Below are 21,613 nucleotides of genomic sequence, written 5' to 3' on the forward strand. Positions count from 1 at the left end.
AAAGTCAGACGGAGAAAATGATGGAGCCAATGGAATACTCTGACTTCCAATCCTGGACTCTTCCCCTAACTCTTTATATGAAGGTGTTTTATTCTATTTATTTATTTCTTTATTTATTTATTTATTTAATCTATCTATCTATCTATTATTTTTATAGACCACAGATTAGTTTATTTTTAACACCCATCATGCCATGAATTCATAGAGAATAGGTTCCAGTAGCTCAGGCTCCTTTCAATTGGTTCTCACAAAGTGTGCTTCTCTGGGTGGAGCAGGCTGGTGCTTTAGTTGAACCCAGGTACCTTTCTCTTTGGCTTCTTTCTTTTTCTGGTCATTTTCCTTCATACGGTTTAGGATGCTATCTCTGCTCTTAGAATGCTTAGTGTGCTCAATACGCACAGTAATTCTCTTGACAAGAATCTTGCCCTTAACTTGTTTGTTCACAGCAATGCCAACAGCATGCTGGGTAACACTGTAGACCCTTCCAGTTTTGCCATGGTAACATTTGTGGGGCATTCCTTTTTGAACAGTACCCATTCCCTTAATGTCTACAATATCACGTTTCTTGTCGATTTGCATATATGTTGCCAGAGGACCCACTCCATGTTTTCTAAAAGGCCGAGAGAACATATATCGGGTGCCTCTCCTCTTTCTCTTTGTGTTCGTCATTTTGGTTAATTACTGGAAGATGGCGGTTTCGGCCAAAAAGAAGACATTTTTTTTAATTAAAAAATTATTTTATTTAACTTTTAATTAATTAATTAATTTAAGTTCGACTAGAGAGGGACAGAGTAAAAGGGAGAGAGAGAAGGTGAGAAAGTAAGTTGCCAGTTCTGGGACTTGAACCATGATCAGCTATATGGGAGTCCAGCAGCGCCCTTAACCTCCACGCCACCTGCCAGCCCCAAAGGTGTTTTATTGTTATTATTATTTTTTTATTTCATTGTATGGTGCATGTGCTGGAGAGAGAGAGGGGGAGAGAGAGAGCGAAAGTGAGAAATTCCCCCCTGGGGGGTTAGCCACACCCTAATCCCTTCTCCTCCAGTGTCCTCTCAGGATTTTGAGCATGCATACACACACACTGGCATGTTTTTCAAGTCTTGGGTCTAGGACTTGAACCACAGACTAGGCCATGAGAAATCCAGCTGCCTTGACTACCATGCCCCCAATTGGCCCACAGATGGGGATTTTAATGCCAGGAACACTCCCTTAATAGCCAACGAAACATTTTTCCTTTTTAGTTTTTTTAAGGAATTATTTTTATTTGACTTTATTTATTTATTTTAATTTGATTTTCGAGAGACAGAGTGTGAGAGAGAGACAGAGAGAGTGAAAGAGAGAAAGCAAGCCACCAGGTCTGGGACTCGAACCTTGGTGGGCCATGTGGGAGTCCAGCACCCTTAATCACCATGCAACCTGCCGGCCTCTCCTTTAGTTTTGCTGTATGATGCATGCGCTAACTGGAGAGAGACTGAGAGAGAGAGAGGACAGAGAGAGAGTGAGAAACCACCTTCCAGAGGAGTTGGTTGTGCCACAACCCTCTCTCCTCCATTCTCCTCTGGAGACCTTGTGCACACGCACACATGCCCAGTGTGATTCTCAGGCCATCAGGTCTGGGACTCAAACTGTGCAGTTAGCCATGTGGGACCCAGCTGCTCTAAACTCCATGCCACTGCTGGCCCCCAACAGAATATGTATTTGAGACCCAGAATTTGTGACAATTTTATTGCAGAATATGAATACTGAGTTAAAAACAAGTCTGAGTGTATTCCAAACACCCACCGTTGATGTTTGTTAGTACATGCGGGCAGTGTGGATAGTCCCATCAAAACCCCAGAAAAATATCCTAATTTAGTGACGTCCCCTATGTAATTTACTCCGTGTACGTAAAAGTATTCAAGGTACAAAATGCCACTAGGATCTTGACTGAAGGAAACATTAAGCCCTTATCAAACATTTACACTATAGCTAGAATTTGTTTCTCAGATTTGTTTGTCCCTAAAGGGATAGGATAAGTTTTGATGACTGATTCCTTATCAAGGAAACGGAAGCATGAAGACAGAAAGGAGTACAGCAAAGGGGCAGGTTCCTCGGAACCAGACCTCATCTATTTCCCGGTTTTCCTGAGGCTGAGCCCTGACTCTAATGCCACGCTGGGGCTCGTTGGAAAGTCATATCCTTTACTCAGGTGTTAACTAGCACGTGAGATGGCAGAAGAGATGAGACCTGTTCATGTTCTGTTATTTATCCATCTGTGGCGAGGAGTTGGCGGTATATAATCCCGTGATTAACCTCATAATAAGAAAGTAAAATCAAGACGGAAAAGTATCAGCTACTTGAAAAAATACTTTGTGTCCCACATGTGGCTTTTTTATAAAAATTTCTTTAGTATTTATTTATTTACTTTTAGTTATTATTATTCTTCAATTTGAAGAGAGAAAGAGAGAAAACTTACAAACCCGGGACTTGAACCATAGTTGGCCATGTGGGAATCCAACGCCTTAACCACCATACCACCTGTGGGCCCCTCCACATGAGGCTTTTTAAAAATAAGACTTTGAGAAATGTCCTTGCTCCCAATCCGTTTTGTGGGCCTTCAAAAACAAGAAGATAGGCTTACTGGTCTCTACAAACCAACACCCACTTGGAAATTCAGATTTAAAAACTTCTCTGAATCAGCACAGAGTCACACAGTTTGTAGGAAGCTTCCCCCTCCTCCCTGCTGTTGAACATCTGCTCCGGGTACTCTGCTCTAAAGTCGGGGAGTCCTAGAGTGGATTCAGCTGGAGGGCATGTGGCCTTTGCTGTGTTTCCCTTCAGCAAGAAACCGGGCCACAGGCTGGGAACCCCCACTCAGAAAACCTCCCTTTTGTCTCGTGCACCCATGGCTTCCCGGGACTCACTGCAGACTGGGAGTCAGTTCATGTTGCAGTTTGTCACCCTCCAAGTTGCTCGAAGGCTTTAGGTTGTGCTGCAGCTGGCTGCTGCCGAGATCCTGTGAGTCATGGTGGAGCCCCTCTGGCTTTAGCAAAGACTCACGTGTCCTCCCTTCCCCCTCCCATCCCCGCAGGTGAGAAACCCCACAAGTGCCAGGTGTGCGGCAAGGCATTCAGCCAGAGCTCCAACCTCATCACCCACAGCCGCAAGCACACAGGCTTCAAGCCCTTCGGCTGTGACCTGTGCGGGAAGGGCTTCCAGAGGAAAGTGGACCTGCGGAGGCACCGCGAGACGCAGCACGGGCTCAAATGAGCGCGCAGGCTGGCTGCAGGCAGCGGCCACACAACACTACACGGGGCAGCCTCCCAATCGCCACCACTTCTCTGACTTCTTAGGCCCCCCAGGACAGACTGCAGAGCCCACCAGGGTACCGCCTTCCCTGTACTTCCTGCAGCTGCCAGAGGAGTGAGCCACCTTTTCAAAATTCAACCCAGAGTGGGAACCAGCAAATCTGTGGGCTTTGGACACAAAGGGACTCCTCCATACCTGAAGATGCAAGGCCAGGTGGCAGTCAGATAAAATCGTGAATCCCACAGTCCTTCCCATTCCCAGCCCTGCTCCACAGACGGGCAAGTCCTTCAGGTGTCTTCCTCTGACCTACCCCAGCTACTCCTAGGAAGAGGAGAATCACCATCACCATCCCAAGGTGGACATCTGCAAATGTCTTTATTTACAAAGAAGGGTGGGGTTGATTTTGTTTTATAACTTCAGGGGTTTGTTAACCCCTTCTGTTGGGTGCTGCCAGTAAATCTTAGAGGAATCATTTTTCCTTCTCTAAGACTGGTTCAGAAACTGATTTGGGGAAGGAATTGAGCTAGCTCCTGAAAGGAGAGAAGAAAACTGGTGATGAGAGGGGGTTAGCAGGAGACCAGGAAGGCTTCACTGGACGAGGTAAGAGCCCAGCGCTATGATGCCTGTGGACAGGATGGCATTCATTCTCTCAGCAAATGCTTTTAGACCACTGGTTACCAAGGTACCAGGCACCATACTAGGAAAATCTCAGCCCCTCCCCTCCCCCTCTGAAGCTAATGGTGGCATCTTCAAGTGGCTTGGTCTGTTCTTTCCCTTGAGGGAACTCAGAAAACCACATAGAAACTTGAACCTTTCCTTTTGACCCGTTTGGATTTTATCAAGCATAAACAAAAAGTAGCTGAACAGTCACTTCAAAGATTTATGTGTATATTCGGGTTTTATTGTTAAGATGATCTTGTTTAACTGTCTGAGCTGGCAGGTACCTGGGGGAGAAGACTCTCTTTACCTCTTTGCCCCTCCGTGTGTACCATAGGGAAAAAAAAAAGTGGTATTTTTCTTTGAGGCTTGTAAATGTTTTAGATCTTCTGAAGTGCATTATGTTTGTTAATACATATTTATTAGAATGATGCTTTAAATTAATAAAGTAATAAGACTATTACAGATTGCCTTTCATTTAGGAAGGGAATTTGTGAAAGACCTTTGCGTGTGTGTGTGTGTTTAAGAATTATTTTATTTTAACTTTATTTATTTATTTAAATTTGACCAGAGAGAGACAGAGCGAGGGTGGGGGGAAGTGAGAAAGCAAGCCGTCAGGTCTGGGATTCGAACCAGGTCAACCATGTGGGAGTCCAGTGCCCTTAACCACCATGCCACCTGCCGGCCCCTGAAAGACCTTTGTTTTAATCTGTGGGAGAAGCTAGCACTGAAGACAGCTGTAGTGGAGAATAAATTAAACCAGATGAGCCAACACCCAGAAAAGAGTAAAATTTAATAGTTCTGGTTTCCAGATACTCTTTTCTTTTACATTTTGGAAATACTTCTTTCTTACCAGAATAACTAGAAGGTATACAAAACTAAGCACCTGTGTTATAGGTCTTATAGTCCACAGGTACCTAATCTCTTTCCTCTGAGAAATTCAAAATATTTTCTTATAGACCAGAAGGTTCCCAGATGAACAAAGAAATTACAGGCCTTAGGTCTAGAGATTTGAGTCTTAGCGATGGCTGTATCACTGACGTGTCATGTGACTAGGCCAATCCTTTGATTTCCCGTTACTGGTTTCCTTGGTGGTTCTATCATCCCAGGCCAATCCTACCTCGATTCTGTAGAGACAGGAGAGGAGAACCAGCGTGAGATTGCTTGGCTGCCTCACCTAAGGCAGGTTGAGGACACACGAGGAGCAGCAGGATTGGGATCTGAGTTATTCCTGGCTCTGTACCACTTGTGGGGATTTCTTGCGTAAATCAATCCTTTAAGAGAACAAAACCAGAATAAGGTCCTGGCCTCAATCCCTACTACCAGTGCTCTGTTAGACCACACATCCGGGTGTGCATAACCCATGGTGATTGCCAGCAGGTTGCCTGTTTCCATTCGAATCAATTTCTTGCATATTGATGGAGCAACAGAATGTACCTGCCATTGGCCTAGACTGTGGGGAGATAGCAGTGAGCAATGTCCTGTGGAGCTTTATTTATTTGGTCATTATTGACCCTTTAGCTCCCAGACAGTGCCTGGCACACAGTAGGAGATCAAAATGTATTTGCTGAGATGTTAAGTGAATAGACAGAGAAAACAAACTCTTGCTTCATCCTGTGGGTTAACTCTGCTCTCTATAGCACAAAGGGAAGAGACATAGCAGGGGAGCCTCAGAAACAAATATTAGTATACATTAAGTTGTACAGAACTTTCTCTCTGAGTTGGTCAGGCAGATAGTTTGTGACTGTTTTTCTCCTCTTCCCTCCAAATCTCAGTCCTTGGCTTTCCTCACTTGATTTCCAGCACCATGTCATTCCATGTCAGTTTACTGTCATCCAAAATTTAAATTTGCTGGGCTGGCCCTGTAGCACAGCAGGTTAGTGCTGCAATGAGGAAGCTAAAGATCTCACATGGCCAACCAGGGCTCAAGTCCCGGGCCCTGATGGATTCACATAGAGCAAGCAGGTGAGTGCCTAGAATTCTGACATAGTGGAAAATTAGGGGTAGAGAATTAGAAGAAAAGGCATTGCAGGATGAACAGGCCCTGTTGGAGAGTGGTTTTTTTTTTTTGTTTTTTTTGGGTTTTTTTGCTTTGTTTTTTTTCCTCTCTCTATCTTATGCATGCCACACATCCTCTGGCATTAAAAACAGTGTCAAATTTGTTTACTCTGTAATGCAGTTTTAAGTAGTTTTTCAGACTTGATGGGTGATGAACAGTTGCAGCATTCAGGAACCACTTCCTAGCGTCCTGGGAGACAAAGCTGCCCCTTGAGTACAGATGACGATGGAATGTCCTCCCCACAGGAGGCACTGTGCAGGCTGGTTGGTTATTTCCAACCTGACTGAGAAGTAAAGAAGTTGCACTGAGGGGTAAGTAGAACTGATTGAAATTGAGGTGTCTGTCCCGTTCAGCTCTCTCTTTATGACATTAAAAACATTTGATCCATTTTCATTGTCCTTGATTGTGCTATAAATGAGGAGTTGTCATTTTGATGTTACCTGCGTATGCCTTTTTAAAAAAGCAAAACTAAACTAAAACACTATCTTGACACCCCTAGTTCAGAATCAAAACAAATTACTACGCCTGTTACCGTGTGAAATTTGAAGATTGCAAATATCTCTCTTAATGTTATTACTTGACTCCATTAAAAATAGATTGTGAATATTCCATGTCACATTATTCATGAGGCAGGCTCTAGGCCTATTGTCTGCTGCAGTAACCGTAGAAAGGGTAACAAGAGACACCAGCGCTCACCTTTGTTTCTTTCACTGAATTTTTAATAACCCCTCCAGCTAGCCAGTTGGTGAAGCTCAGCTCTTGCATAAAAGTGGAAAAGCACAGCTATCTCCGAGAAGACCAACTCTTTCAGTAGCTAATTTGAGTTTGCGTTCATCTACACCAGACAGGATTAAATTACCTATCGAGTGTGCCCAGCTATCAGGATTCAGGCCACGTAAAAGGTGAATTTCATCTGATTGTTTTGAGACTCGAATGGAACAATCAAATTTTAAACGCCCCGCCTTAATTAAAGGGACAGTAAAAGTATCACTCCCAGCAACTTGACTGCCTTTGCCCTTGAAAACTGGGTGGCAATAGTGATTTGACCCAAGTCATTTTGCTTGTGCCTGTCTGTTCACCCCGATCATTTAACGGAAGGAACTGAAGTCAGAGAAAGACCTAAAAGGACTTCATTTCTTTTTGCTGTGCATTTGTAGGGTACTGTTGTTTAAATCTGTGTTGCTGTATTATTTCTACAGTAAAAACTTTCAGAAAGCACATAAGACATGTTTTAAAACAATTCTTTTACTCAAGTCAGATTTTAAAAATTAAACAAACTTAAAGAAAGTTCATGCCAAGCCCTCCTAGCTTAAAAGTTTATATCCATTTTTAAAATGTTCTTTTCCAGTCTCTTCCGTGTATATATTTATGTATTTTTTTTACCCTCTCATCAGGATATTTATAAAATCTAGGTAACTCTTTTATTTTTTACTTATCATATGGACACATACTGAAACTGAAATATATTTAACAATGAGAATTTAGACAATTTTTATGATTAAATGTCATCACATTCTTAACATCTAATTTGGATATGAGCAATTGTTTAGATGACAATTCTTCTGATGTTATTTACTTTTTAAAATAATTATTTATTTTTATTAATTATTATTATTATTTTAATTTTTTATAAGGCACATGTGCACAAAAGAAAGAAACAGAGAGAGAGAGAGAAAGTGAAACAGCAAACCATCAGGTCTGGGATTCAAACTATGGTTGGCCATGTGGGAGTCCAGTTCTTAACTGCCATGCAACCTGATGGCCCTAATACATATTTTTTGAATAAAGCATTTTAATGGTACTGGAAATTACGGAGAATAATCAGCATCAGTGTAACCTCTATTCTGCCATACTTACTTCAGATTTTGTTTTTGAAATAAAATGTTTCAAATATGGTTGAATATCTTCTAGAGTATGTTCTTCACGAACACCATTCTCTTTCCTTTCTCCTCAGAGACATTCACTATACCAAACTAGGCACCTATCATTGCTGTAATTTTTTTTCCCCATAGAGTGCATGCACCCACCAGAGAGAGACAGAAAGAAGGAAAGTTAGAGATCACCACCGAAGGGGCGTGATTTTCAAGCTGCTGGGTCCAGGACTCGAACCACGGCCAATCGTGTGGGAGTTCAGTGCCTTAACCACTATGCCACCTGTTGGCCCCTCAATTTGTTCTTCAATTATATTCTGAACACTCACTGTTTAAATGTATTGCACACATCTTCCAGTCTATAGCTTGCCTTTTTACTCTGAAGAGAGGATTCGTTTGTTTTGTTTTTGTGTTAATGCAGTCAAATATATCTTTTCTTCAATGGTTTTTGCTTTTTATTATATGTGTGTGTGGGTGTGTGTGGTGTGTATGTGTGTGTGTGTGTGTGTGTGTGTGTGTGTGTGTTGTCAGAGGGCAGATGTACTCTGTCACCAGAGAGTGAGAGAGAGAAAGTGTCCCTCTATGGGTGTGGTCACACCTCAGTCCCTTCTTCATTTCTCCATCCTGTTGGCATTTGGGTAACCATACACACACACCCAGTGTGTTTTTCAAGCCATTGGGGCTGGGATTTGAACTGCACAGTTGGCCATGCGGGATTTGTCTCCTTTAAATACTAGGCCATGGGGCTGGCCCCAATTTTTATTTCTTTTTTTAAAAATGTATTTAAAAAAAATTTATTTTGCCAGAGGGACACAAGGGGAGAAGAGCAAGTGAGAAAGCCCCGGGTCTTGGACTCCAACCACACAATTGAGTCAAGCCTCCTTAATCACATTGCCTGGCTGGCCAATGATTTTTATATCTTAGGAACCCTGGGCTGGGCCAGCTGGTGGGCCGTGGTTAAGGTGCTTGGATCCCACATGACTGATTGCTTGGTTTGAGTCCTGGATCCAGTGACTTGAAAAACACACTGGGCATGTGTGTGTGAGTCCCAGAATTGTGAAGGGAGAAATGGAGAAGGGATTGTGGTGTAACCATCTCCACTGGGAGATGCTTTCTTACTTTCTCTTTCTCTCTCTCTCTGGTGAGCTCACGTGCCCTCTAGCAAAAAATAAAATAAAATAAACCCTGGACCAGTCTTGTGGTACAGGGATAACGCGCTGCACATTGGAGATGCTGGATCCCATGTGGTGACCACAGTGTCAGTGGCCAGGACCTCATGGGTTGGGGACTGGAGGAAGGGAATTGCAGCATGACCAGACCCTGTGAAAGGTGATCATCTCTCTTTCTCACTCTGTCTCACTCACACACTCACTGTATTGTGAATAAAGAAAAAAAAAAAAGTAAAAAGTACCACTTCCCTCTGGTGATGATAAGATTACTTTTTATATTTTCTTCCAAGAAAAGTTTTAAGTTGTTGCTTATGACTTTTTTTTTTTTTTGGAGAGGTTTTTGCTATAGGGCATGTGTACTTGCCAGACAGACAAAGAGAGAAAGACAGAAAGTGAGAAATCACCCCTCAAGTGGGATGGCCATGCTGCAATCCCTTCTCCTCCATTCTTCTCTCTGGATCTTGGGCACGCATGCACACGCGCCCAGCGTGAGTTTAAGCCACCGGGTCCAGGACTTGAACTGCAGTCGGTTACATGGGAGTCCAGTGACATAGCCATTATGCTAACTGCTGGTCCCATGACATTAGTTTTTAAATTCACTTGTATGTGTATTGTGTGAAATAAGGTCTAATTAAGAAAGATTTTCCCCATATGAATAGCAGATTACCCTAATATGACCTATTGTAAACGCCTCCCCTTTCCCTTGGGGCAGCTTGAAAATCATGCTGGGTGTGTTTGCATGCATGCCCCAAATCCCCAGAGGACAGTGGATGAGAAGAGATTGTGGCATGGCCAACCCTTCCGGGAGGGGGGAGAGTGATTTCTCACTTTCTCTGTCTCTCTCCAGTGAGTGCATGCGCCCTATGACAAAAACCTAAACACACACACACACACACACACACACACACACACACACAATGAAATTCCCATAATGGTTATTAATTTATAAATTTCTCTTTTGAGTTCTGTCAACAACTTTTACCTACTTTGAGACTTATTATTAGGTGCATGAAATTTTGAATTATTTCTTTCTGTCATTATTCTACTGTACTCATTGTTTTTAATAATTATTATTTTAAACTTTAAAGCCTATTTTGTCTGATGATAATGTAGCTACACCAAATTTCTTTTGGTTGGTTTTTGCATAGTACCTTTTTATTTAACTTTATTTATTTTAATTTGACCATAGAGGGACAGAATGAGTGAGAGAGAGGGAGAAAGTGGGAAATCAAGTTGCCAGGTCTGGGACTCGAAACTACAGACACTCATTTAGGAGTCCAGCACCCTTAACCACTATGCCACCTGCCAGCCCCGCATACTACTTTTTATATCTTTTTTATTTTAAATCTTTTTATGTCATTATAGCTTAAGTATGTATTTTTGTAAGTAGGATCAACAGAATATTGTTTACTATTTAAGTCTTCCAGACATAAGTAAAATGTGATTTTTCAATAAATTGGAACATTAATTTCTGATACTGTTTAAATTTTTTTTTTTTTTTGTAGATATGCACCTGACCTTTTAATCTCTAAGCAACTTAATCTAACAGGAATCTCTTTGCTATTCTCCCGTTTTCAATAAGCTTTTACTGGGAACCAGCAGTTAGTGTAATGGCTATGCCGCTGGACTCCCATGTAGTTGACCGCGGTTTGCGTCCTGGACCCGGTGGCTTAAAACTCACGCCGGGCGCGTGTGCGTGCATGCCCAAGATCCCGAGAGGAGAATGAAGGAGAAGGGATTGCGGCATGACCATCCCCTCTGGGGGGTGATTTCTCGCTTTCTGTCTCTATGTCTCTCTCTGTCTGTCTGGCGAGCTCATGCGCCCTATAGCGAAAACCTCTCCAAAAAAAAAAAAAAAAAAAAGCTTCTACAGATACCAAAATACACACAGCCACACTTGGGAGAGAAAAGTACTCAATTACTCTGCCCTAAAGAACAGATACTGCTTTACTCTGCCAATTCATTGTCTGGTATTAGAGGAAGGATCCTAATTTGCAAGTTTCTTTTTGAGCCTGAATTTGTTGTAACTGCAGAGAAGAAACAAAAGCAGGAAGTTAGATTTGCTTCTTGATATCAGTTTTACAAACTTCATTGAGAATTTTTTTATTTTTGGTAAATTAGGAAGCCTAGTTTCAGTTCTTTTTTTTTTTTTTTTTAAACATGAATTAGGTTTCTGAGAAGTAGATCTGATTGGCATGCCTCTGTGAGAGTGTTTGTGATGGCAAGTCTTCAGTTGGTCTTAAGGTAAGGAAGGTCTAATTGGATGCCTCTTGTGACTTTTTGAGAGAACCAAGAACCATCCTTTCTTTAACTTTTAGTAGACTTGTCTGTACTTCATCCCTTGGGCATACCTTCCCAAAGATGTCACAGAACTTGACTTCCTCTTTACTGAAACCATGGTTCATGAGACTCTAATGAACAAGAGTAACAAGTTCTTCACTCGGTTGAGGGAGTCCCACCACAGTATAATATTTTTGTATCCCATCATTTTGACATTTACATGGTTATTGCTTACATCATGTGTTTAGCTACTATATAAAAAAGCATATAAAATAAAAATTTCAAATTAAATATAGAATAAGATGATCTTAAAAACTCTTAATCTGGGGCCAGAAGGTGGCATGATGGTTAAGGTACTGGAATTCCCACACGGCTGACTGTGGTTTGAGTCCCAGACCTGGTGGCTTGCTTTCTAGCTCTCCCTCTGGCAAAACTCATGGGGAAAAAAAAATAAATAAAAAAATAATTTTAAAAACTCTTTTAATCTAAAGGTTCTCTGATTCTTATATCCTTCCTTTTTATGATGTTACAAATCTAAACTGACATGACAGTTTAGATATAGAGGCATATTTGATGTGTATCCAACTCAGTCCTTTTGTTCAGAAGAATTACTATTGAGATGCTGTGGAAAAAGAGATCCAGGTTATTCTATTCCACTAAACCCAAGGATGGAAGCTTTGTGAATAGCCATTCCATCTGTTAATCTGTTTCTCCATCTGTAGTTCAGAAAGGATGAGAGTGAGTGGCTCTAGTCAGTAGATGCTTATAAATTTGTGTTAATGAATTGTGGTTCTATGGAGATACCATATATTGATTATTGAGTTTAAAAAATCAGACTATAGGAAATTCACATTAACACTAAAACTTTATTTAATTTTTATTTGATGTTTGACTTAATTTTATTTGATAATTCTTGAGTCAGTCTATTTCAAGCCTCAGGTCAACATCAGGTAGATATAAGCACTGACCATGACAGAGTTCTCTGGCTGAGCGATCCCTGGACACCAGTACTCTTACCAGGTGCATGAAACAATGGGTAGTGAGTCAGGAGACACTTTGCAGTCTAAACACTAGTGTCAAAGGGTTAGCTGTTTTCAGGGCACCCACAAGCTTATCCTTTGTGAATCATTAAGGATCCCCTGGAGTCTACATGGAGATTTATCTACTGGTCATTGTTGGTCCAAGGACGGGAATATCTAGTTATGGGCAATGGATCTGAAAATTCCTAAGCAATCTTCTCTCTATTAGCTTGGAGAAAGAGAATGGATTAGTTAAAAACAGCATCGTGGCCAGCCCTGGTGGCACAGTAATGAAATGCTCCATGTAGGGAAGGCAGTCTACTTTACTCTGTATACCAAATCAATTATTTTTTAAAAATAATTATTTATTTTATTTATTCATCCATTTATTTTTTTTAATGTGACCAGAAAGAGACAGAGGGTGAGAGTGACAGGGAAAGGAAGTGAGAAAGCAAGCCACCAGATTCAGGACTTGAACCCTGGTCAGCCATGTGGAGTGGCCAGTGCCTTAACCACCACGCCACCTGCTGGTCCCCCTGAGTCAAATATTAATCTTTTCCAGAAGCCTTCTCACAAACATACTCAGGATGATGTTTGACCAACTATCTTGACACCCTGTCTGTGGCCTAGTCAGGTTGACAAGCCAAATTAGGCATCACAGCCTCTAAATTGCCAGTGTGTTTGTCAAAGGACAGAGCGCCAGTTGCTGTAACAATCAAAATCTCAGTGGCTTGCACGGTGCAGGTTACTGCTCATACATATCACATTCGATTTCCGTGTTCAGGGTGCTTGCCTTCACAGGTGATTGACAGCTCTTGACTCCTCCTACATTGTGGCGCTGCCATCTTATAGAGATTTCTTAGAGTCCTATGCATGCTGGATTATCTGCATTTAGCTGGCTGATGAATGAAGATAGAGGAGTAGAGAATCATATGAGACCTTCGTGAAGTCAGAGGGCAAGGTAGAGATCACTTCAGTTCGTATTCATTAATCGGACCCCTACACAAGATCCCAACCTAATTGCAAAGGAGGCTGGGGACAATATTCTTTCTTTGTGCTGAGGAAGAGAAACATGTCTGTGAGCATCTAGGCAGTCTAGGCAAGAGCCCTAATTAGCTTTTAAACTTGAGGTTATCCCCTCTCTGAGCCTGTTTCCTTATTTTTAAAGTGAGAAGGATGGACCAACTGCCCTTTTAGGGACTTTCCATCTGACTATCTAAGTTCGATGATTCTAACAAAACCTTGGCTGGGCCCTGTGAACACCCAGCTTGGAGATGGTCTCTAAGCTCAAGAAAGAAGAACAATGACCAGAGTTCCCCCAAGGATTTTCTAGCCTACATCTGCAACCTCTGGGAAGTTTATTCACTTCCTGAAGTTCCCAAGAATCAAGATGACCCCAACTTCTTAGAGTATAGACTTACCCTGAATCGTAGTGCCAGCTCCCCCTTTCAGGGTGTATGTGTATGCAAACACTAATGTGGCTGTGACACTTCTCCCTTATCTCCTCCTCTTCTGATTCTCATTCTGGGATGAGTGATGACCCTTTGGGTTCCTCCTGGAGATTAGAGTACCAACAGAGAGGAGCCAGGACTGTACCCATCCCAGATCAGCTTGGAAAAGGGCTTCTTAAAAGGCTGGCTTGCTACGGTTTTCTAGACTCCCGAAATATTCAGACAAGAAGCCATTTTAAAGCTGAGAGTGTGTCCTGGCCTGTTTAGGGAAGCTATGCCCTAAACCCCATCTTCTAGACTCTCAAAATATTCAGACAAGTGAAGGATAGATTTTGTCACAGAATGACCAGAAACAACCTCAGAGGCACAAAAAACATGAGAAATCAAGAAAATATCTCTCCCCTAAAGAAAAATAACAATCCCTCATCATCCACAGATAGTACAGTAGAACTCATGAAAATGTCTGATAAAGAATTCAGAATATTTGTATTGACAAAACTAAATGAGATACAAGAGCTGAGAGATAATGAACTCCAGAAGATGCAGGAGAAAAGAGACAACACATTCCAAGAGGTGTTGAAGTTCTTCCACACTCTGAAAGAAAAAATACAAACCATAAAAAAGAATCAAACGGAGCTATTAGAGATGAAGGCTGCCATTCAGAAAATCAAAACCTCCCTTGAAAGTATTAAAAGCAGGGACTAGCAGTTAGCATAATGACTATGTTGCTAGACTCCCATGTAGTCGACCGCAGTTCGAGTCCCAGACCTGGTGGCTTAAAACTCACACGGGGCGCATGTGTATGCGTGCCCAAGATCCCAAGAGGAGAATGGAGGAGAAGGGATTGCAGCATGGCCATACCCCCTGGGGGGGTGATTTCTCGCTTTCTGTCTCTCTGTCCATCTGGTGAGCGCAAAAACCTCTAAAAAAAAAAAAAAAGCAGATTAGTCAATGCAGAAAATAAAATCTTGGATGTTGAAGGCAAAACTTCTGATCTAGAAAAAAAATTGTGAAAATAACTCCCCCAAAATGAGACTACTATACGAGAACTACTAGATAGCATTAAGCACCCAAACATCTGGATAATTGGTATCCCAGAAGGTGGGGAAACTAATAAGGGCATTGATAATCTATTCCATGAAATCTTGGAAGAAAACTTTCCAAATCTAGAGAGGCATTCAAAGATCCAGACTCAAGAAATACAAAGGACCCTTAATAGAATCAACTCAAGAAGATCTTCTCCAAGGCACATCATAGCCAGACTGGCCAAATCTACAAAGACAAGATACTAAAATTGGCAAGAGAGAAAACGTCAGGTTACTTACAAAAGTTATCCAATCAGGCTAACCTCAGACCTCTCATGAGAAACAATGCGAGCAAGGGAAGAATGGGAAAATATATTCAAGGTGTTAAGTGAAAAACAGTTTCAACCAAGAATACTATACCCAGCAAGATTATCTTTCATATGGAAAGAAATGATAAAAAAACATTCTCAGATAAACAAGACCTGAAAGAATTTACCATTAGCAGACCCACTCTTCAAGAAGTGATGAAAGGAGTGCTCTACCAGGAAAACTAAAGACACATACAGAAATAAGAGAACAAAAGGCAACCAAGACAATGACCAATTTAATGCTAGGGACAAGAAATTTCAATAATAATGTTGAATGTTCACTTCCAGGATTTAAGTGGAAAGATGGAACCACAGTAACACTGCATATTCAACAGAAAAGAGTTTGAACATAAGACTGAAATGGTGAAATAGAATTTAATGAATTTTGAGTAAAATATTGCTGATTTCTTTTTTTTATTATGTTTTGTTTTCCCAATTTAAACATTTTACTTTCTTTTGAGTTGATAGGTTCAGCAATTTTAAAATATGTTTGTTGTTTGTTTCTTTAAATGGAAACAACTTTTCTTCCTTCCTGACTCTTCTTGAATTGGAAATATTTGGGAGTATTCTTATTTTGTGGCAGAAGGGTTATTTGCATAAGTTCATCAATGCTTGTTCCATTGAATCGTAAATTGAAATACTCATATTGGACAGGGCTTTGACTGGAATGTCATACCTGAAGATTAATCAGAAAACTATGGAACTAAGGTAGATCTCAAGTAAGCCAACAGAAGCTCTTAGAAAGATGGCCTGGCACCATAAATAGTTCTGCCTGGCAGAGAGGATTAGAGAAGATATATGAAAGAATTTAGAACAGAAAATAAGCTGGACTTTTCCAGCCCAGCATTGTAATCAGTAGAGATTGCAAAAGAGCACCCACACCAGAGGATTATCTTGAGAAAGACTTTGAAGGAAGAAAAAGAGACTGACCTTTGCTAGCAGATGGTGTATCACAGAATACGTGGTAGGCGGGGCTGAGTTGAGAAGGTTTATGCGTGACTTGTGTGCTGGGCATTTGCTTTTCAACAATTTGAATAGTTGACATGTAAATATTTTCTCAAAAATGTTTAAAAACATACTGTTTCTGTTGTTATAGAGTCACAAACAAAATTACACAAAATTATAAGAAATATCTTGAACATTATCTTTAAAATTCAGTATTTTGAAATTTTGAAAGTTGTTTATTAACTGTCAAGAACTATGGTGTATGAGCAAAAATGTTGTGATATGTAAAGTAAATGTTTGTGGAAAAATGTAAAAATAAATAAATAAATGGAAAAAAGAAAAAAAGGCTGACTTGCTACAGAGCAATTCTGTTCACAGTTACCTTTTTTTGTACATTTTCTAATGATTTGTAATTTATTGATGTGTTTCCTTATGTATTATCTAATTCCCGATTACTTAGAGATCATGTCTGTCTTGTTTACTACTACTTCCTCAAGACCTGTAACAGTGTATAACACAAAGTAAATATTTTGGGATGAATAAATATTGTTTAAAAATAGTATTAATTTAGTCTAAATTTAGGGCAATAGGATTATTTTTCTTTATTCATGATAGACCATTGTGTGAGAGAAAGAGAAAGAAAAGCACCCTCCACAGGCCTTGGTCATACTGTAATCCCCTTCCTCCAGTCTTCAGTCTGCCAGGATCTTGGGCAAGCAAGTGCCCCAAGTGTTTTCAAGATGACTGTACTGGGACCCTTGAACCATGTGGCTTCCAGTTCTGCAGTCCAGCGTGCTACTGTCCACAGAGGTTAGGTGAAGGGCAAGAGAATTTCCTGAGGGAAGTATGTAAGTAATACATACATATATTCATCTATTCACTTATTGTTTTTTGTTTTTAACTCACTTTATTTTTTTTCTTTTTTGTCTTTGAACATTTACTTATCTATTTATTTGTTATGATTTTTGGGATGCTAAGTCTGGGGCCCAAACCATGGTCAACCATATGGGAGTCCAGTGCCTCAACCACCATACCACCTGCTGTCCCCTTCCCCCTTTTTGAATTTGCCATAGGGCACATGCATTTGCTGGAGAAAAAGAGAGAGAGAAAATGAGAAAGCACGCCCAAGGGGGATGCCCATGCCACAATCCTTTCTCCTCCATTTTCTTCTTGGGATTTTGGGCACACATACCCTGGTGTGTTTTTCAAGTCACTAGGTCTGGGACTCAAACCCCTCAGTTGGCCTTGTGGGATCAAGCCACCTTAAACCAACATGCCACTGACTGGCCTCTCATTAATTTTTTATTTTTTTATTTTTTTTTATTTTTTATCAGAGGGCGTGTATGCTGGAGAGTGGAGAGCCCCTCCAATGGGTTGTGGTCATACAGAACCTTTTCCCTCTATCTCTCTAGTACATAAAGATTTGGGGCAAGCAAACACTCAGCCATGTGGGATCTCACTCCTGATGCACTGTGTCTACCCACTGCACTGCAAGGCTGACCCTCATCATCATCCTATTACAGATGAGTAAACTAAGGCACAGCATTTCCATGGTCACAGAGTCAGCATGTGACATAACTGGGCTTTGACCTCAGTCAATCTGGTTTCCAAGGCTAATCTCAGATGATTTGTACCCATCTTTGAAGTCAGCTCATGTCATTGGTTGATTTCATTTCTCAGTTATTAGGTTGTCAGCAAAGTCATGGCGCATTTTTGCATATCAAAACAAATAGAAAAATGCATCATGACTTTTCTGTCAACCCAGTGTATCATGACAAATTTTTATTCTGGAAACCCTAATAATCTTACCACTAAGTGATGTACATTCAATTAAAAACAGTCTAATTCAGAATCTTTTTTTTTCTCCCAGATAACACATATGATATTTGAGCAATTAGCCATTCATTGTGGATGGCGGCAATTTACAGACCACCTCTCCCAAGCCCAGGTCTGCCCCATTGCCTGGTGCTCATGTAGGCCATTTCCCAAGTTGCTTTCATCTGCCTGATGAAGACCAGGCTTCTCAGGTCTTCAAGTACAATCCTGTGAGACACCTGATCTAACAATTGCTGATATTCAGAGGCAAAGCTGTACTTTGTTCACTGACTTATTGATTCTAAAATTAGAAATGACTATATATTTTCTGGCAGCATTTGGGAAGTGGAATAACACAGCCTTTGATTGCAGATAGAGCTCCTTGCAGATATCAGTTATGCTTTTTTATTGCTGTGGGACTCACTAAACACCTATTATTTCCAGATTTACTTAGAATTTTTTATTTCGTGGGGATGTGGTGAAAGGGGAACTTTCCTACATTATTGGTGGGAATGTAAATGATTGGTCCAGTCACTGTGGGGAACAATATGGAGGTACCTGCAAGACCTTCAAATAGAACTACCATATGATCAGCAATTGCACTCCTGGGTGTCTATGCAAAGGACAGGGGAATGCTTAGTCAGAAAACCAGTTGCACAACTATATTTATGGTGGTATTATTCATGATTGCTAAGACATGGAAACAATCCAAATGTCCACAACAGATGAATGGATTGAAAAAGTATGGCACATATACTCTATGGAATACTATTCAGCCACAAAAGATGACAAGGCCCTGGCATTTGATAGGAAGTGGATGAATATGGAAGATTTGTTGCTGAGTGAAGCAACTCGGGCTATGAAACAGAGACATTGTATGTCTCCCCTTAACATATACCGACTGTCCACACTGTATGGTGGAGACTGAAAGACTGGAGGACATAAAAGCGTTGAAAATTGTTATGGACACTAGAGACAAAGTGCAAAGAGAGTGTGAGAGGGGAATAGCATAGGAAATAAATATGGGGGAAAATAGGGAAGACATTTCTGAGACACAGATATGATTTATTACCTGCTGATGATGTATATAGTATTCCCAACTGGGCTGGACTGAGGTGTATATTTTGCTGGGTAAAGTCTCTTTACAATCTAAAAAAAAGAAATTTGTATTATGTAGCATTTGTTACATGCAGAAAAGATACGTAATGAAAGATTAAGTTGTGAGTGTCCTAAGAAAAGTGAACCACCATGACCTCAGCCCAAACTGAAAAACTAGAATTTTATCAATAACATTGGCTCTGACCGTATTCTCCTGACCCACCCCCTTCCCCCTAGTCTTATTCTCGCTCTTTTTTTTTTTTTTTTCTTTTAGAGAGATTTTTGCTATAGGGCATGCATGCTTGCTGGAGAGACAGAGAGAGAGAGAGACAGAAAGTGAGAAATCACCCCCTTGGGAGATGGCCACACGGCATTCCCTTCTCCATTCTCCTCCTGGGATTTTGGGCACGTACATATGCGCACCCAGCATGAGTTTTAAGCCTCTGGGTCTAGAACTGGAACTGCAGTTGGCCATGTGGGAGTCCAGCAACGTAACTATTATGCCATCTGCTGGTCCTTATTTCTTTTATTTGCATCCTCTTTGGGGGGTAAGATTGGAAAGATCTGAAGTGTTTTGTGACTTCAAAAAAAATCAGTGCTAGTTCTCTCCAAAAACTGTGAAATGATAAGCTTGATCTCCACAGTAGGTACCCCTTTTCCCAAACCCTTGTTTCTCATACACTTAAATATAGGCTACAATTATTACTTCTCCATTTAGAGATGATTGTGGTTTCAGTTTTCATTGTGTCTTTGTGGATTTTTTTTTCTGTATTGGGTGCCATTATAAATGTCTCTTTCATTCCCCCACATGGTCACTTTCTTAAATACCTTCTTTAGCACACTTTAATGAGAGTGTAGTTTGTGAACGATCGGTAACTTCAGGCCTATTTAGATAGTTTGTTCTATTCCAAGAATAGGAAACATGCAATGGTAATTTAGTCTCTGAATTCACGTCTTAATCACATAATACGTGTCAAGTATTTTGCCAGTATTTTCCCAGTTCAATATGTATTTGGGGTAATTGTCAGTATGTCTGTGTTACAGATTTTTGAGAAAACTGAAACTCAGAGAACTCCTGGGTGGTGGAACAAAAAACTTGAATCCAGGTCTTCTGGAGGTGTAACAGGCAGGAAGACAGTTCAGCCTAGTGAGAGTCAGGCCGTCTCGTTCTCAGACTCTGGGCTTTCCCCCTTTGCTCCCTACGTCGACTCGTTTCAGGTGGAAATGTTAATGTCTATCCTGGTCACTTCACAGGGTCATCGTGGGGCTTAATGAGGTAATACTTTAAATTTTGGAAGACAAATACACTATTAACATAGCACCAAAGGCATTATTTATTGACAGTATTGTAGTATTTTCTGATGGTCAGGCACTGAGCGGACCTTCAGTTCCGGGTCATTGCTTGTGCAGAGCAGCAAAGCCGAGCACCTCTAACTCAAGCTGATCCCGAACCTCAGGTCGCCCTTGTGCTCATTTTCATTCACAGGCTCTGCTTCCACAGGCTGTGGTTTATGTATGTTCCCCTCTCCTCTCCCCAAGTCCTCTCACCAAAATGGCACGAAGACAAGATTCTGAGGATGAAGTCCGAGAAACTACACTCCTAGTGCATAGGCTCCATAATTGGCTCACAAAACTCTTAATAGGATTTTAAAATAGTATATTATACGATTGTAGAAGCCAGCCTGTGCTTAAGGCAGCTGGATCTCACCTGGTCAACCACGTGGTTTGAGTCCTGGACCCAACAGCTTAAAAAATACTGGGCACATATACAGGTGTGTCCAAAATCCCGAAAGGAGGGGAAAGATGGAAGACAAAGAATTGTGGGGTAACCATTCCCCCTGGGAGGGGATGCTTTCTCACTTTCCTTCTCTCTTCCTCCAGTGAGCACATACACCCGCTGGCAAAAATTTTTTTAAGTTATGTAAATTAAATAAAGACAGGTTAATTCACTAGAGAGTTCCAAGGTGAAGAGAAATAAGTTGCTTCAAAATGTTTTCTTGGGACTAGCAGTTAGCGTAATAGCTATGTCGCTGGACTCCCATGTAGTCGACCATGATTCGATTTCTGGACCCGGCGTCTTAAACTCACTCCAGGCGTGTGTGCGTGCGTGCCCAAGATCCTGAGAGGAGAGTGGAGGAGAAGGGACTGTGGCGTGGCCATCCCCCCTGGGAGGTGATTTCTCGCTTTCTGTATCTCTGTCTCTCTCTGTCTTTCTGGTGAGCGCATGAGCCCTATAGCAAAAACCTCTAAAAAAGAAAAGTTTTCTTTATTCATGATAGAACAAGTGTGCATGCCCATGAGAGTGAGATAGATGAGGGGAACATCTTTTTATTTTTTGGAGAGGTTTCTGCTACAGGGCACATGCGCTCTCCAGGAAGACAGAGAGAGACAGAGAGACAGAAAGCAAGAAATCACCCCCAAGGGGGGATGGCCATGCCGCAATCCCTTCTCCTCCACTCTCCTTTCGGGATCCTGGACATGCACACACACGTGCCTGGCGTGAGTTTAAGCCACTGGGTCTGGGACTCGAACTGCAGTCGACTACAGGGGAGTCCAGCGACATGGCTG

General features: G+C 41.3%; 1 protein-coding gene across 1 annotated transcript in view; it reads left to right on the plus strand.

Moving 5' to 3' along the window:
* GFI1 (growth factor independent 1 transcriptional repressor) overlaps window positions 1-4,402 on the plus strand; it is a 27,905-nt gene extending 23,503 nt beyond the window's left edge. Inside the window, 1 exon segment of the mRNA XM_006140148.3 lies at window positions 3,071-4,402. Coding sequence (XP_006140210.2) covers window positions 3,071-3,249 — 179 coding nt within the window. The 3' untranslated portion in view covers window positions 3,250-4,402.
* The last annotated feature ends 17,211 nt before the right edge of the window (window positions 4,403-21,613 follow it).

This window comes from Tupaia chinensis, unplaced genomic scaffold (genome assembly GCF_000334495.1).
Source record: "Tupaia chinensis unplaced genomic scaffold, TupChi_1.0 Scaffold000023_1, whole genome shotgun sequence".
Classification (NCBI taxonomy): domain Eukaryota; kingdom Metazoa; phylum Chordata; class Mammalia; order Scandentia; family Tupaiidae; genus Tupaia; species Tupaia belangeri.